General features: G+C 40.0%; 1 protein-coding gene across 3 annotated transcripts in view; it reads right to left on the minus strand.

The window, feature by feature from the left end:
- The window catches only part of cadm3 (cell adhesion molecule 3), a 171224-nt gene that overhangs the window by 21288 nt on the left and 132008 nt on the right, over window positions 1-17928 (minus strand). For all 3 annotated transcript variants that reach the window (XM_036138591.1, XM_036138593.1, XM_036138594.1), the window contains exons 6-7: window positions 7974-8144; window positions 4432-4522 (exon numbers count right to left, since the gene is read on the minus strand). In XM_036138591.1, the coding sequence (XP_035994484.1) occupies window positions 4432-4522; window positions 7974-8144 (262 nt within the window). The remainder of the gene's footprint in view (window positions 1-4431; window positions 4523-7973; window positions 8145-17928) is intronic.

Below are 17928 nucleotides of genomic sequence, written 5' to 3' on the forward strand. Positions count from 1 at the left end.
GCCCACAAATCCTCCTCCGTGAGTTACACCTGGCGTGATTTTCCACGCACCCATCCTGTTTCACTCCAAGCTCCACGTTTCGTCAAGTCTGACCAACGCACTCAGTTCCTCCTAAATTCCCAATAGAGTTCAGCAAACTTTGTATGTTTTCACTTGAGAGCCTAACAACCAGCTTTAATATGTGTAGTGTCATTGGTATGATATTGATATGGAGACCCCAAGACATCCCTCTTTGCTTCAGTTCTTAGCAGTAAGACTAGCAGATTTTTTTTTCCTTTCCCATATTCCACTTTGTATTTGGTGGTACGATATTTGGGTTTTGATCCAGCCTTGCTTGTTTTTTTGTTCATAGCTCTGACAGTTGCTTGGAAATTACGATCAGTAGTTGTTTTCTTTTTGATCAGAAAAGACTTGGCAAGTTTATTGGCAAGTAGGTTTGCACTTAAAGGAATTTGACTTGGTGTGGATGGTGCAGACAAAACAAAATAAAATATAATATATATATATATATATATATATATATATATATATATATATATATATATATATATATATATATATATATATATATATATTCTGCTAAATGTCCCTTATTCTCTCAACAGATTTGATGGGAGCAGACCCAAATTGCTGCACATTATCAATCTGGGTTGCCGGGTTAATTTTTCACATTTGGCTAAAAGAACCAGGCCTCTGTTTCATGACATATTTATACTACAGAAAACAAAACAAAAAATAACAATGTGATTTTCTCCTTTGCAAATCAAAAAGGTATGCTATGTTTTAATCCAATTTACTTGGTTTTACCCAGGCTACCAATACATTGTGAAGGGTGCTGTATGTAAAGAACAATTACCAGTCTGTATTACAGCACTGTGACATTCTGGAGCTGATACTGGAGCTATTTCACATGGCAAAAAACTTCCTTTGGTCTTGGCTTCCTTTCAGCCCAGCCCTTAGCTTCAGCCTCCAAGATGAACTTATCAACTTGGCGTAACCTTTTTTCCAGAACCTCATTTTAAGGAGACATAGCTCTCCCCTCAGTTGAAAGCCTCTACATCGAGCCACATTTTGCGTAATCTAACCTGTTAATACTGGATCACAGAAACAAGCTGCAACATAACATGTATCTGAATGTTTGTGCGCCACATAAGAATTAACACGACTAAATAATGAGGTCCCCCCCCTGCCAAATAAGATAACACGCAAATACATTTTGTTACTTTTTACATAATCTCAACAAAAGCGATGCAGAAATAGCAGCGGCCAAAACCTTGTTATAGTTTGCTTTTTTTCAAAGTGTCTGACTTTGACGCAAGGATACTTGGACCAAGCTGCTTTTGCTTTAAAGATCCTAATTACCCGGCCGGGGTAATTAGGTTGTCACTAAATTGCTTAAACCTAATGAGACCTTAAACATAAAGAGACACATGCAGACTCAGGGAGGTCCAATTGACGCAGATGGATTCAGGCTCCGATACAGACATATCAATGCCTTTATCTGCAATTCTGGGAGCCCGGTTATATATATGCTGAATATTCTGACTTCTTCTTAGAGAAAAAAAAAAACGATAATGTATGAACATGATCTAAATACTGACTGGAGAAATCTGTATTCTTGGCATATTTGCTGCAATTTTGTCAAATTTATAGCCAAAGTCCTTAAAGCATTTAATGCATACTTATGGTTTTCCCGTGACAGTCTGTAATGTATAACGGCTGTAATGTGACAAAAAAGGAAGGCTTTACTTTTTTTTTTTTTGCTGCAGTGATGATGCATTGTTTCCTGGCAACGTGAGCACTCACAACGGCGTGTCTCATTAGTTTCTCTGTTTTAAACTATTTCAAACCCTCATGAACTCGCTCCCTCGGCTGCGATGTCTGAGTCTGTGAGGGTCTGAACCTGATCTTTCCCTTTTTACCCTCTCCTCTGTTCATCTGAAGCCACTTCACTAATCAGTCCTTTAGTATTTAAACCCACAGCGGGTCGCCAGCCTTCTCCTTTGGGCTCAGCGTTGTCACTTTTCCGTGTGAAGCTCTTCCTGATGAGTCCCTCCTATGCATCGGATTCTGCCTCTGGCTGCTCCTCCTGAGTTGTTTTTCCCACCTGGGTTCAGTAACCTTACATCTTCTTTTTGAAGTAAATCTGCCCATTTTGTCTTTATTGCCTTGCCTTTGGTGTCGTGTTTTTGGGTCCTTTGAACTGAGTCCCGATCGTCTTCGCTTACCTTTACAAAGATTTCCAACATGAACCAGCTGGTGCTGGTAAGACTCTAGCCTGAGCAAAACTGGTCATGGTTACTTTAAAAACCTCTGAACTGAGGTTTTTGTAAAATTAGAGCAGCTCGTTAATGCTAATGATATGTTTATACACATCATATCTCCAGTGGTAATTGGGCAAGAGGGGAAATGGACTGAAATTGATGCCACATTTACTAGCGACCTTAAAGCCCTTTACCCAAGAGCCAGATTCCCCCAATCTCACTGACTAACACATACAAACACAGATTGTTAGGCAACATGGGGTTAAGTGGCTTGCCCAGGAATAGAACACACAACCTTCCAATTGCAAGACAACTACTCTAGACACTAAGCCACAGTCACCCCGATGTGAACAATGCATGTTTCTGGACGGAGCACCAGGAGAGAACATGCAAACTCCTTGCAGAAAGAGCCCCGGAGGTTTTAACCAAGGATCTTCCTGTTGCAAAGAAACTGCACCACCATAAAGCCTCCACAAAAATCATTTTTGCTGATATTTGCAGAGAAAGGTTGTGTTTCTTGTTTAAATTGATACTAGAGAGTACAGCCAGAAGTGAATGCCTCACCTTTGACATCCAGACTGTCCCCTTCCAGCCTCCTTAAACCGAGCCGCCTAAATGAGCACTGACCTTTTGTTCAGCAGCCATTTTTGTTATGGGCTGAGTTGTCATATATTATTGAAAGAAAAAAACACACTCTCTGAGTGAAAAACCGAGCTACATGAGGGTCTTGCTGTCTTGAACTCTGCAGTTCTCTGAGAAAAAGCAATGACGTGTAACCCTAAGTTCGCACTTTAGATTTAGTTTGTTTGAACCTCGCACGACTGTTGTTCAGATGTCGTTACATTATCACCAATTTAATATGTTTTAATTGCTTCTTGTGGGATAGACCCAGATTAAAAAGTTAAGAATTGTGAAAAGAACAAACAGTTTCTGATTTTATATCAAATAAAACCGTGGTGTACATTTCCATCCGGCCACCGCTACTTTGTGGAACTACCCGTTGCATGATTGCTCTTGCCAGTCTTTAGGCTGTTTCTCATATTTGCACATCTAGAGACTGACATTTCAGGCCCAAAAAGCTCAGCGTCAGAATGCCAGGGAGCATCTGTCAACACAAACCTTCAAGTCTTGCCACACCTTATCAATTACAGTTTGACTGGGCCCTTCTAACAGGGTCGTTGTCGTGTTGAAGGGAGAACCACTGTCCCGGTCCTGAGACATTCACAGCCTCCAACAGGTTTTCCTCCTGGACCGCCCTTCACTTAGCTCCCTCAACATCCCCATTAACTCTCAGCAGCCTCCTGGTCCCTGCAGAAGAAAAGCCTGTCTGTGATCAAGGTGATGTACAATGTGTGCAAATGGCATGTTATAATTAGGCCAGAAGTATTTATTTCATTCTATATCTCTTCCATGGGTTGTGGCAAACTGCAAACAGGACTTGTTATGGTTTTCTTTTCCAACACGGCTTATGTCTTGTCACTCTTCCCTGAAGGCTATATTTGCGGCTTTCGGTGGGTCTCTTGGCTACATTTCCTTTTTCATGTTCTCCTTTCCTGAGCTGCCTAACTAGGCAGATGCCTAGATTTGCAATTGTGTCATGAAATTGTGCTTCATGAAACGTTGGAAGCTTGGGATGCTGTTTAAACCTCTCGGCATCATTCTTCCTCACCTGGCTGCTGTATTCCTTGGTCTTTGTGGTGCTATTAGATCGCTGATGTCGTCCAACAAACCTCTGAGGCTCTATGTACAGAACAGCTTGATTTTTTTTTTGTACAAGACTGTATCTACAAACCAATCAATTCCTGAATGTAACTGAAGACAATAGACTTTATATGGGGGTATTGGAGTAAAGAAGGATTACAACAGTGAGTTGGTTCAAAAAAAAAAAAAAAATGACATTAAGAAACAGAAATCCATTGCCTTTCATTTCGTAACCTGCACTACTTTGTGTTGAATATGAAATATCTATAAAAAAAATCTATATTGAATTTTAGGACTTAAAGTGAAAACGTGTTTAGGCAGACAATGAAGCAACAGTTATCTCTCTCTGTATATATATATATATAGATGCAAACTATAGGTCAGTGTATGTCTGGAGATAAGTGTACTTATTTCAGTAAAGTGGGAGACGTGGAAAAGGGAATGAGTGCGCGTGTGTTTTTCTTACTCGGGGTTGCCTTTGCCTGAACACTGCAAAGAAAACCTCTGCCCCTCTATCGCCAGCCTCTCCTCAGGGGTGATCGCTACTTCAGGGGTATCTATAAGAAGACAAACACACGCAGAGAGAAACACATGGGCACTCCGCGGTTGCATAACACAGGCGTTTGGAGCTGCACTTGCCAACCACAGACACTCCTATACATTTCAGTCTCCATCTTGATCTTCTGTCATGTGCGTTCTGCATGCATCATCCCACTATGACATAACGGCCTTACACAATAGCGTCGCTTCACCTCCGCGCTGCAGTGCCGGCACCTTAACCACAGGGGGGCAGCACTCACACAGACTCCACACCTTCGGTGATTTCATTTTAGCTGATAGAGTGCTCTTCTCACCCACTGTGGCTTAATAGACCCTTTTCACATAACGTCACTCAACTTCCGTTTTGAAGCGGAGCAGGGTATCTTTACTTCCGGCTACATGCTTTTACATAGAAAATTCGGGAGGTGAAGAGGTGTTTCACTGATAATCAGCGCGATTTCATAAGGTAAGACTGAGACCACAATGTGTCGCATTGACTATCTTTATTTTCCTTAGTATTGGTAGCAATCATTGCTGTTATATAGATGCTTTGATAGGGACAGTAACATGAAGATCAAAGCTAACATGCAGCAGCTTGTTAGCTTACCTTACCAAACTTTTACCTATCAGTAATCAGCATGATTTCATTAGGTAAGACTGAGAGCACAATATTAAATGTGTCTTATTGACTATCTTTATTTTCCTTAGTATTTGTAGCGATCATTGCTGTTATATAGATGCTTTGATCGGGACAGTAACATGAAGATCAAAGCTAACATGCAGCAGCTTGTTAGCTTACCTTACCTGTCATTAATCGGATGTAGATGTCAGAAAATGATTACTGTAGCTTGGCTATTATAGAAATAAATCTAGTTCACCGAGTGAAAAAAGAGACATTTATTGCTACATTGTTCCCCTTACTTGATTATGTTGACGTGTTATATATAATTGCAGTCACTGAATTAAAAATAACTTATTCCATTTGAATCTTTTTGTTCATTCCTAAAAAAAAATGACCGTGGGTCTATTAGACAGTACTTCTGTTTCTGAATTGTGTATTATAATGAATTTTCTTCATAATATTATTTGCAGTTATATTAATGCACTTTTTTTTAGTTTTTGTGCAAAATACTGTATATTTTAAGTAGAAGCCTGAAATTGTTTTATTATACTGTATTAGTAATGACATGTGCTGCTGACCTCTTAGTCAGATCAACCTTTAAAAAAAGAGATCTTAATCTCAATGGGAGTTTATCTGGTTAAATAAAGGTTTTAAAAAGTATTATAATTACTCTATTTTTTTCTCCCCTTGTGTCCATCTCTCAGCAGCATCATATCCACCAAGCATGGCACAATCACAGAGAAACCGCTACTGCAGTGTCCCACAGTGTTCGAACAACAAAAAAAACTTTCCATATCTCAGTGTTCATGACTTCCCGGCTGATGCTGAGACTGGAGCCCGTTGGGTGACGGCAATAAGAAGAGACAAGGGGCCAAATTTTAAAATCCTTCGCAGCAACACTTACGCCTGCAATCAGCACTTCTCTTCCGAGGAGACCTATGTTTCTGCAAGTGGTCTTTAACAAATTAAACTCCATCTTTCTTTCTTAAAGATAATTGAGTTATAAGTTTATTTAGCTATTCCCAAGATAATTTCAGTGGCTCACCACGTAAATTTTTATTAGAGCTGTCAAAATCAATTTGTTAACGAAAGGAAATTAATCTGAGAAATTAATTTCTGCACATACAAATGGTTTTTTAAAATACTCACCTGTACACTGTGATCGCACACTGTCTCTTTCTCCTGCATTGTTTACATTTCAATTGTTTACTGTTAAATCACTGCTGCACTTTATCTTGTAATTTACTGTAATTCTCAAGCTGTATGCAAACGGAATTTCGTTCTGTACGCACTCTGTGCATACAAAATGACAAATAAAGTTGTCTAAGTCTAATTTGTCTATGGATGAACCCAGAACCATACACAAGGGACTTAAAATGAAAGTCTTTATTGAAGGTTTGATGGGATGGAGGGTGATGTAACCAGCGAGATAGAACTGCACGGGAACAGGGTGATGGTGTTGGCAGGAGCTGACGGCCCGGAGAGAGACTTCTTGGAACCAGGAACAGGCAGCAGGGTCCACAGCTCGACAGAGAATTGACAGTTCAGGGGAGAACCCACCAGAGCTCGGCAGCAGGCTCTTCTGTAAGGCAGAGGGGAACTGGAGTAAGGCAGCAGGATAAACAGGACAGGTAAAAGGTAAAATGGACAGAGCTGCTATGAAGTGTCTATGTAATAAATAACTAAAATATATGAAGTGTGATGTCTGAAGTTTTTTTAAAATCCATGTTTTTTTGGTCAGTTCCTGAAAAATAACAGTATAGGACACAAGGGGTTTGCCCCGACAGCAGCATAATCCATAAATACTATAATTAACTGATTATTAGTGTGCATGCAGTGTGCATGCAACATTATTGACAGCGTCTTTCTCAGTCTATGATGTCCTAAACTATCACAGTTTTAACAGGAATGGGCAGAATTATTTTATTAATTGAGGCTCCAGATCTACTGACGAGACTGAGAAACACACTGAACCCACAGAGGAATTATGAGGGATACTGCAAAGTCTGCAACTGCAGTAAAATACTACACAAAAAAAAAAGGGAGGGAATGAGGCTCCTCATTTTTATTCATAGAGCTGTGACCAAGTGGCCAACAGCATTGACACTGTTCCAAAACAAAGTAAGAAAAGGCTCAACATTATACATCAACTATATCCCTGGTGTGACTCATTGGCTAAAAGCTGTGATACAGAATAGCTCATATAGCAATAAAGCTAGCGTAGCAATATAAAGGAGAAATAGAAAACTAATAAATGACAAAAGTCCTGTTGGTAGCATAGCAACCATTATCCTAGCATCTATGCTAACAACAGAGCTAAGAAGACAAAGCTCTTACCTGCATAATCGAAAAGGTATTGTTCCACAAAGAACTTGTCATCTTTGTCGAGTTTGGAGGCTGGTGTGGCCGAAAGCTTTTGTGCCAGTCTGTGCACGTCTCCCAAACGAAATTTGGGTAGATTGGTGAGGGACTGTGTGAATTCCCTATGTAAAAACACTGCTCGCGGAGAAAGCGGAAGTAAAGATACCCTGCTTCACCGCAGAACGGAAGTTGCATGACGTCACTGTGAAAAGGGTGTATTCTAGCTCAGTGCAGCAGGAGTGGAAAGTGGAATTCCTGTCCTGTTGTTGCAATTACAGACTGGCACATTTTAGGTCAAACTACAAAATAGGTGGATGTATTCGTGCTCCTCAAAAAAAAAAAAAAAAAAAAAAAGGTTAAGAAAGATAGAAAGAAGCAAAGCAGTTAGCGATGCTAGTCTACATTTCTCTCCTGTACCTGTTATCGTCTCTTTTCTCTCACCACTCATTCTCCCAGCAACCCTTCCGGAGTCCCAGCTGACTTACACAAGACTCGCAGAGACTGCTCGCTCTTCTTCTCCCCGGGTTTCACAGAGTCGTGGTCGACGACGCAGGAGATGATGACGTTGTCGTCGCTGGCATTCACCTGCAGGGTCAGCTCGCTGCTGACGTTGTAAGTGGGGTCGTCTGGGACGGACTCGACCACGTCCGGGCGCCCTAAGGGGAGCAGAGGCAAGAGGATGAGGAGCTGGGAGAGTGAAGGTGGAAGGTGTCAGCGTCTTAATTGGGGACAAGTCCAGCGTAATGAAAAGCAAACGAAAGCAACAGAGAGAGAGACACAGAGAGAGAGAGAGAGAGAGAGAGAGAGACAGAGGCATTGCTGTAATTGGGATGTGGTCGATGATGAAAAGACTCATACTTGTTCCTATCAAACGAAAGACCCGTTATTTCTGCAGGACCTTGCTTCCCTGGGAGGGAATAAATCTTCAACGGTGTTACAACTCTGGAAAAAAGGTGTGGAGTCTCTGCTCTGAGATTTACTTTGTAGCAAAACCATGAAAGAAAACACACAAATTTATCAGACATGACACCAAACTATCGGATAAAGAACCTTTGTGAAAATCTATTTAAGTCTTGCTACACTTTCTTAGCCGGATATAGGTCTGAACTTTGACGGGGCTAATCTTTATATCATTCATATCATGAATATGGTGTGATCTTAAACCATTCCATTGTATATTTTAAAAAATTTACGGTCATTTTCCTCCTGGAAATTGAACCTCCCATCTTAACCTAGAGGAGCTGACTCTCATCCTGGATTTTCTTTGTACAGCTACATCAGTATTGTCAGTACAATCATACGATCTGTTGGTGCAGAATTGCCATAAAGGTATCCTGCTACCCTTACTGCACCTTAGTCATTGACCAGTCTGAGAAAATTGCCTAGCAACCTTCTTTATGAGCTGATCCCCCATTTAAGCCTGTTCATTCAGCTCAATTATCCCACCAAGTTATAGGAATATCAGTGAAGAAAATGGAAGCAATTTGTAGTTGTTATAATGGACTATGGGAAACCTAAAAAGACACTGTGGACTGTTTACAAAAGAAGAAAAAAAGCCCTGATGACTGTGATTTCAGCCCTAATTTGTCTTTAATTTTAACTGTTTGTGGCATAGTTTGAGTATTTTAAGGTTATTTATACAACTAACTCAACCCCCTGAGCCAAATCTACCCTACAGAGTTCTCTAAAGTCTCAGGGGGAAATTCACAAAGACATTTGTGGGTGTTAAATGTGTGCAAACCTGAATTACTGTGTCCTTCTATAGTCCTAAAATAGCCATACCTAGCAAATACATCTCTTAGCTGACACACATTGAAATGGGAACCTATACACACATTTCTGGGCATGTCTGTCCAAATCTTTGTAAATTGATATTTACATAAAGTATATGTATAATGTATTTAAAGTATATTTATTTAAATTAAACCAGGCCAAATAGCTTTGCATTCCAATAGACCAAAGACATTCCCGTTGCATGAACTGGACAGAAAAAAAAAATACCATCTGCTGAAGGCTGGAGAAAATATGGTGCAGGAGAAGAAAAATAGAAAGAAGCAACCTGCTGTCATGCCAGTTTTACAAAAAAATGTGTTAGGGATCTCCCAGCAGGTTAATTATCCTCTCTTCTACTAAAATCTGCCTGGTGGTTGTGAAAATGTACCAACTAATCTGAACTGTGTTTGAAATCATGTTCAATTATCAATTCAATTCAGTTTTATTTATATAGCGCCAATTCATGAAACATGTCATCTCAAGGCACTTTCCAAAGTCAAATTTAATCAGATTATACAGATTGGATCAGATTATCCAGGTTGGTCAAAATAAAAAGTTTACTCTCTAAGGAAACCCAGCTGGTTGCATCAAGTCTCTCCAAGCAGCATTCACTCCTCCTGAAAGAGCGTAGAGCCACAGTGGACAGTCGTCTGCATTGTTGATGGCTTTGCAGCAATCCCTCATACTGAGCATGCATGAAGCGACAGTGGAGAGGAAAACTCCCCATTAACAGGAAGGAAAAACCTCCAGCAGAACCAGGCTCAGTTGTCACTGATTTGGTTTTAAAATACAAACAGATTTAGATGTTTGTAAAAAAAAAGTCAATCAAACTGGAGGAGATCTTTCTCCTACTTAAGTGTTGATTGGGTGCGAGACAAGAGACCAGAGGTTGGATTACAAGGATTGTGGGTGGGATAGTTGGTGAGCAAACTGATGGAAGCAAAGGCAACTTTTAATTTACATATCAAAACCATTCATGCTCAAGTGATTCATCTTCATCCTGACATAGTCACAGTATTTGTATACGCTGTTTAATATTTTTTTATGAGCTGATGCATTTTAACTTTAATTAATCCTTTTCAGCACTGGCAAATAAAGGGATGCTGCTTTCCATGTTTGTTTACGATCTATACCAACATTCATTGGCTTAGAAATGCCATTCCAAGGTGACTCAGATCTTCTAATGAAAATTATTAAAACCTTTATCGCTATCTTGTCAGTCACTTTTGCAAAAGCTGTATAATATGGTGAAGGGAGGGGATCTCTCACCTGACACGAAAATAAGACCAAATTGCTCCCATCTGCTGGAGTTGACGGGTGTGTTTTTGTCTGCAGACAGTCATTGCAACCTGCTCAATGAAATAATGCAAATGGCAGGTGCAATACAGCTGCTGAAAATGGAGGAAATGACTCAGTTCTCAGAGCTTACCAGAGGTGGGTAGCGTAAAATTGTACTAAAGTAAGAGCAGCACTACTTCAACATATCTGTACTCAAGTACCAGTGAATCGTTGTCAGCCAAGAAATTACTCAAGAGTAAAAAAATATTCGGTAAGTAGGCTACTCATCTACTAAGTAACTAAACTTAACAGCTGGTGATTTCATATTTCAATATTATGTAAACGGACAGACATTAAATCCAAGTCAACATTAAACTTGAAAGCAATACTTACAGTCGTTAATGACTTTACAGTATGCTAGAACAGTGCAAAGTACTTACAATAAAAATATCTAATGTTTACTGTACATTAATTTAACCTCCAAATGGCTCAATGAGCTCAACAGCTACAAAATAACATTAAAACAACAAAGGTTGTAATAAGAAGAATAAGAATAAGAAGTCTCACTTTAACCTGAATCTAGTTTTTTTTTTGTCTCTCTCGTGCATTTCTGGTTGAAACAAGTCAGTTATTTATTCATGAAGTTACTCGCAGCGGGTAGAGTAGCCAGATATTTTACTCAAGTAAGAGTAGCGATACTCGAGTAATAATGTGACTCAAGTAAAAGTAAAAATTACGGTGCGGTAAAACTACTCCTTAAAGTACATTTTGCTCAAAAAGTTACTCAGGTAAATGTAACTGAGCAAACGTAACTAGTTACTACCCACCTCTGGAGCTTATTATGCTCCAAACTGCAAAAACATGAGTTCAAAAGTTGCACGGCAGCAGCTCTGTCATGCAAATGTTGCTTCATTACTCATAACCCCCCGTCTGCAAAATGTCTGTGGACTTCCTGCTCCTGTTTACCAAGCCAGGCCTGTCTGTAACATCTCAGGCTGAGGGACATCAAAGGGACAGGAGAGGCTAAAGATCTAATGCTGCTACCTCCAGCCTTCTTCGGGCTCGCTCGCTCGCCGTTGCTTAGGAGACCGCTTGCATTTCACTTGGTTATAAACCTTCGCTTTGGACAGGAGGGGGACAAAGGGGCCCAGCCATGCCAGCCTCGCGGAAAAAAAGAGCGAGCAATCTGGTGCAGCCATGTTTTGTTACATAGACTTATTTGCACAGTATATGCTTTTGTATTAGCGGTTTTCTTTTTTTTTTTTTTTTTATCTTTTACTTTCCATGTCTAAGAGGAGAAGGAGAGGATATTGGGCGTGTTTAAGTGAGCGTGTGAAGCCGTAGAATCTACTACAGTTCCAGCATGAGAGCATGACCGCGTCCGAGGCTGTGATTTAAAGATCTCCATCTGTTGCAGGAAGAGCTTCAGACCGAGTGGTGGTTTGGTTCAGACCGTGAAAGTGGTTTGTGAATTTTCTTTTTTCTTTTTTTTTTTTTTTTTTTTTGGAGATCGGGCCAGAACCTCGGCACTTACTCCTGCACGGGTTGACAAACACGCTCGCGAATGCACACACGAGCATGGGCGCATGTAGGTCAAGCTCATGAATAACTACCCTCAGAGGAGACAGAGATAGTGGCAGGGAAGCACACTGAAACACACACACACACACATCCACACACACCTTTCGTTCTTTTTTTTTTTTTTCTTCCTTCACACACTGCTGCCCCCCCAGCCCTCCACCTCCACCCACACCAGAGAGCACTTCAAATACCTCTGAATCTAATGACATCTCTCTTTTTATTACCATAACCAGTCCTCTGACCCGCTGAGAAAATTAGTTTACTTTCCAGGTGCATTTCAATAAGCCCATGCCAGTCTTTTTCGCCGCAGCCTGTCTCTCCCACTATCCCTTCTGTCTCTGCGCACACAGAAACAGCATATACTGCCTTTATTAAAGACAATGGATCTCCAAAACCTAACCTTGGGAGTGGAGAAATCTTCTCCGTTTACCCACACTCTCCTGTGTACCACACTTATGAAATCACACATTTTTTGTTTTCCTGCCACATTGGGCCTGTTTTCACAACCAATGGGCGATGAAATGAATCTAAGAAGTTCTTTAAGGAAAATTTGAAACAATACATTAAAATCAGTTTTTAAAAATCAGCAGCAGCAGTGATGAATCCCGTTTCTTCACAACTAAACAAAGGAAGGATATGCAGAAAACCACCTCATGTGCGCTCCTGAGTACGGCAGAGGACCTGTAATGCTGTGGGTCCTTTTCTCTTTTGACAGCCTTAGTAACTTCGTTAGAGAGCATGCCCTCGTTGAAATTCTAGAACGTTTTTAATTAACGTTTGCTAGCTTCTGCCAGTACACTACAAAAATATAGTTCACCGAGTCGTTCCAGAGTCCCCAGACCTGAATCCTATAGAAAGCCTGTCTTTTTAGGTGTTTGTCTTTTAATTTATTAGAATGCTTTCTTTAGTTCTGCTTTCTGGTTACGTTCTGCTTTACTCCTTGTCCCCTGCCATTCAATTGCTCTCTCTGTTCCATACCTTAACTGATCACACCTGCTCCCAGTTACACCTGCCGCCTCACCTGGCTTCTCTCTCATCAGCTCTCTCTACCTTGTGCATTTATACTCCTGGCTTCCTTTCACCCAGTGCTGCTTCGTCAGCTCAACTTATGGTTCCCTACCGAGTTCTCCTGGCTGTATTTGTTGAGTTTCTGGACTGATTCATGTCTATGAGTTTTTGTAAAGCTTTATTTAATCATTTTTGGCTGCATCTGTGCCTGGGTCCTTAACCATTAATGACAGACTGTGGGATAAGCTGAAAGGAAGAGTGCAATAGAGTCGACCCAGAACTGTCTCTGAACCAGGGTGCGGGGGCCATTTGTGGCCTTTGGACTCATTTTGTGCGCCCCCCCCCCCCCCCAACTGCAATTAAAGATGTATTTGGCCCACCAGCACAAGTGGTTTGATGCAGATGGAGACTTTCTTTTCCTTTTTATGTAGGGCCAAAGCTAAAAATCTCACAATTTAAAATGTCACGTACAACATAAAGTATGTCTTTTAATTACCAAATTTTTTACGTTCTCATCAATTTCATAGTAAATAAGACCATGTCTATCCAGGTGTATTAAACCTGCATTGAAATATAATATATAAAAAATCAGCTAAATACAGGAAGTGTTTTTTAAAGACTGACCAAAATCCTGTTTTTATCGCTTAAAATAGATCTTTTTTTTTCAATCAAGCAAAAAATAATTAATTTTGCAAACTGTATGTCCATCTTTTAATGAGGCAAACGATAAAAACCCGTTTTAAGTTTTGGGTTTACAGTGACTGACACATCCCTTTGCTACAGAAAAATCTGACTAATTTCTTTAATTAAAACATTGCATGCCTATATTTTGTGGAGCATGTTAAAAATAAGTTTATATAACAGTATACTGTTTGGGTCATTTTAGTTTTTAAAGTGCATTTTTGGCCCTCCAGTACTTTTGACTCAACAATTTTGGCCCACGTGAATAAAGGTTTAGACACTTCTGCTCTAGACGCTCCAGCACTTGCTTTTGCACTGCAAGATGACCTCTAAGGACCAATCAGCCAACAGTCAGCGCAGCTCCAACACATATGTGCTGAACATTCACAAAAATCCTAAAAGCAAACCTTCTAGTCCATGAAGGGTTATGATTACAGTGTTTTTTGGCATGTGGGCATACTTAATTTGTCTTAAAGAACACGAGCTTGAAAAGGCAGGAAAAAGGAGTGCTGGGGGGAACACGTCATACCATAGAGGTTGAGAGGAAACAATGGACAGAGGAGAGCTGTTATGGACCATAATTATGATCCAGCTTCTGAATCTAATGAAACATTTCAGTACGTCTGTTCCCTTTTTAAAGCTATCTTTAAACAGAATGGACAGTAACAACCATCTGTCAGCGCTACTATAAAACAAAGAAAAGACTGTTGCTGTCGCTTTAGGATTGAGTTCAATAAACTCAACCAATTTACTGCTGTTCCTCTCTGATCCAGTTTGCTTTTGCCATCTCACACGCTTGAGTTGTTTTAGTTTTTGTCCATATTGTTTAAAAGTCATAAACATCACTGTTAGTCAACTGTTTTGTGTATTATAATTTTTTTCTGAAAGTGTGTAAGCTGTCTTTTTAGTATAAATGTTTTGTTAATTGAGTTATCAACAGGGCCCGTTGTAACTTGTGAGCAGAGACCACCTAAACCAAAACAAAAGCTTAAAAAATGCCCATGGAAAAAGGGATGGGAAGCAATTTTTCTAGCTTTGAACAGTCTTCACAGAATAAGAATTGGATAAGTTCAATTGGTTTTCCTTTGACCTTTACTTCCACTATTTGATAGCACCTGTTTTTGTGCTGCTGCTACTAAAAGGTCGCAGCAGTGCACCGGGTAAGGAATAAAACAAGCAAAAGTTCAGAAGCTTTTTAATAGTCAATTACATTTTTTTTATGTTTTATTCATTTTTGTTTATTTTTATGTGTTTAAATGTAATCAAAAATATATATCAAAAATATAGGAGTCAATATTTGATTAGTATTTTTGCCTGAAATGCTGATAATTATTCCAAAAGTATTTTTAGACTTTATGATCAGCCACAGTTGATCAAGTGCTAAAAAAGCAAACACAAAATTAGGAGCTGATTAGAAGGTTTCCAGAAGAGAAAAACCTTCCTTTGGCCTTTCTGAGTGATGTAAAAAGTTTGTATAAAAATTTATGTTTTGACCCCGAGCTCAATGACCTTTAACAACAATAATATGACCCTGTGCTTTGATTTAAACTGTCTACATACAAACAGATGAACACGCACACAGGCCCCCATTTCAGGTTATTTACAGTATATAACACTAAAGGTGAGTTCACATTGGCGCTGGCCGTTTGCATGGCAGGCGAGAGCAATTGCACAGCAGTCGACAAGCCAGAAATACAGTAGTACAATGGCACTATCTGGTGACCATTTCACTTGAGTCTCTTCATCCACTCTTCAGGAGGCTTGGTCCGTTCTGGACTTGTCTCTGTAGTAATAATTGGTTGAGTCATACAACTCAGACCGACTGCAGACCGTCAATATTAGCTTTTCTTCCATGTTTAATGAAAACAGCTTTGTCTCCGTCGCAGTCCTTCACTCCACTTCACAGCCACGTCTTGGTCATGATTGGTTGTTGCAGCGCGACAAGACACAAAGGTTCAGCATTTTCAACTCCAACAACTGTCGCTTCGCATCCATCGCAGGTGTCGTGTCGCTCTGGCTTCGCTTTAATGGCCAAAATGGTGCATTAGAATTGCCTCTGTGGCTTCTCTTAGCGTCACTTTGCGACACGTCGCTACTGTGTGGCACCTGTGCATAGGGATATCATGTAAATCTGTTGCTTAGCCTGACACATCGGCGCTCAATGTGAACGCACCTTTAGAGTTTCCAGGGCGACACGGTGCCACATCGATGAACCCAAACTCTGGACATAAGAGAAACACCTGCTCTCCCAGCTGCTCATAACAGCTATAAGCAGTGGCTGTGGAAATCCGCAAATTGTTGTTTCTGTCATGCCTTTTATATGCCATATTTTTATAAGGGTGATTATAACTTGTTAGATGGATGACAGATGGTTATATTTACACCACTTGGGTTTGAAAACAAAGTCAAAGTACAATGAAGCAAAATGCTACCTAAAAGCAAAAGTCAAAAATGTGAAAAGGGATATCTTTTTACTATGTTTCAGTCAGTGAAATCCCAAAATAACTTTTTCCATATGTACGCTGCTCTAAAATTCATGTAAGCTACTTAGGGATGGATAACTTTTGCATTTGATACCTGGTACCTGGGAATCGGCACTGGTACTCAACGGTACCTATTATTAGTACTTTTGTGTGTTTATGTGGTAATAAGTGTTGGTTTAATAATAAAATCTCAAGATTTTTCAATTTAACATTTATTTCTCAATATATACTTTTTTTTGGATCTACAAATTAACCAAATGAAATAATTGATGAATTTTATTTCATTGCTTCAATCCACACCAGCTAAAACTGCTTCTTACCAAAACGACAGTTATCAGGCACGCAGAATGAACAAGGTGAAAAAAGGGATGGAAGTTGTGTGATTTAAATTGAGGGAGTTATTTTAGTGCAACACTTTTAGGGAAGTGAAAGTCTATATTAAAAAAGATTTCACATTTGCAATGTGGAAACGGAGAGGCTCTCCTCTCTGCTATGCCTGCAGGCGGGGGTTTCAGGACGAAGCAGCTGCAGCTCTCTGTGAGACAGTTCTTGGAGAAGAGAGAAAGGGCTCACAGCAGCGCTCACTGCTGCCCCAAGACAATAACTGCAGAACAATTGCTGCTTTCACAGGAAGTCACCAATATCAACGAAGAAAGTCGCAAGATTTTTCGCAAGTTGCAGAGAAACAGGGGACACCCTGAACTGGTTGCTAGTCTATCACAGGGCAAAAATCCTGCTTTAAACTTCTTCCCTACTGTTCCCTAACAAACCTCTGAGGTTCTCACTAATGGGCTATTTGTACTCACACTCAAAGGGATAAAGACGGACATATTCTTGGAGCAACTGGTTACCATGGATTTTGTTTAGGGGCGTCAGAGCAAAGAGGGCCGAACATATCCACACTACTTTTCAGACTTCTTTTGTAGAAAAATGGAAACTAATGTATTGTTTTCCTTTGATTTCACAAATACGCTGTTATATTGTAAAAAGGTTCAAGAGGTGTTAACATTTTTGCAAAGCCCATCTGTCTGCACTTCACATTTAAACCCAATGCTCAAATTCCTAAAACAGAAGCAAAAGTGAACCGAGCGTATATTTGCCATATCACACACTGCAGTTCTCTTGAAAACAGTTCAAAAGTTTACAAAACCTTTAAAAATTCAGCACAATCCAAAATGTCACATAATGAAAGTAACATTCTTAATGAATGATAAATCATTCAAATTCACATCAATATTTCATTATATTTTCCCAGCATTAGTTAAAGTGTGTGCAGCTTTCTCCTTTGTTAATATTTAAGCGGAACTACACTCCAGCAGCTACTGAAAATTTCATGGGCTACGTGTAATCTTCTATAAAACTCCTCTTGTTTGATATAGGGGGGGTGGAAAGGTAGCCTACTGGCACAATGTGGAGAACAACCACCCTTTAATTTGTGATACCATAGAGTTGAGCTGCATCCACCCTGCAGCTTAATATCCACCAGAGGATAATCACGTTATGGGACTCAAGCAGTTGGGTGCGGCAGGAACTCTGGTCAGACTGTTTCAGATGGATGTTTCTGATCAGGGAGTCGGATAAGAGCCGAGACAGTTAGTCCCTTAATCCATCAGCTGTTGGAGCAAATAGGTCAAAA

Source organism: Fundulus heteroclitus, chromosome 6 (assembly GCF_011125445.2).
Source record: "Fundulus heteroclitus isolate FHET01 chromosome 6, MU-UCD_Fhet_4.1, whole genome shotgun sequence".
Classification (NCBI taxonomy): domain Eukaryota; kingdom Metazoa; phylum Chordata; class Actinopteri; order Cyprinodontiformes; family Fundulidae; genus Fundulus; species Fundulus heteroclitus.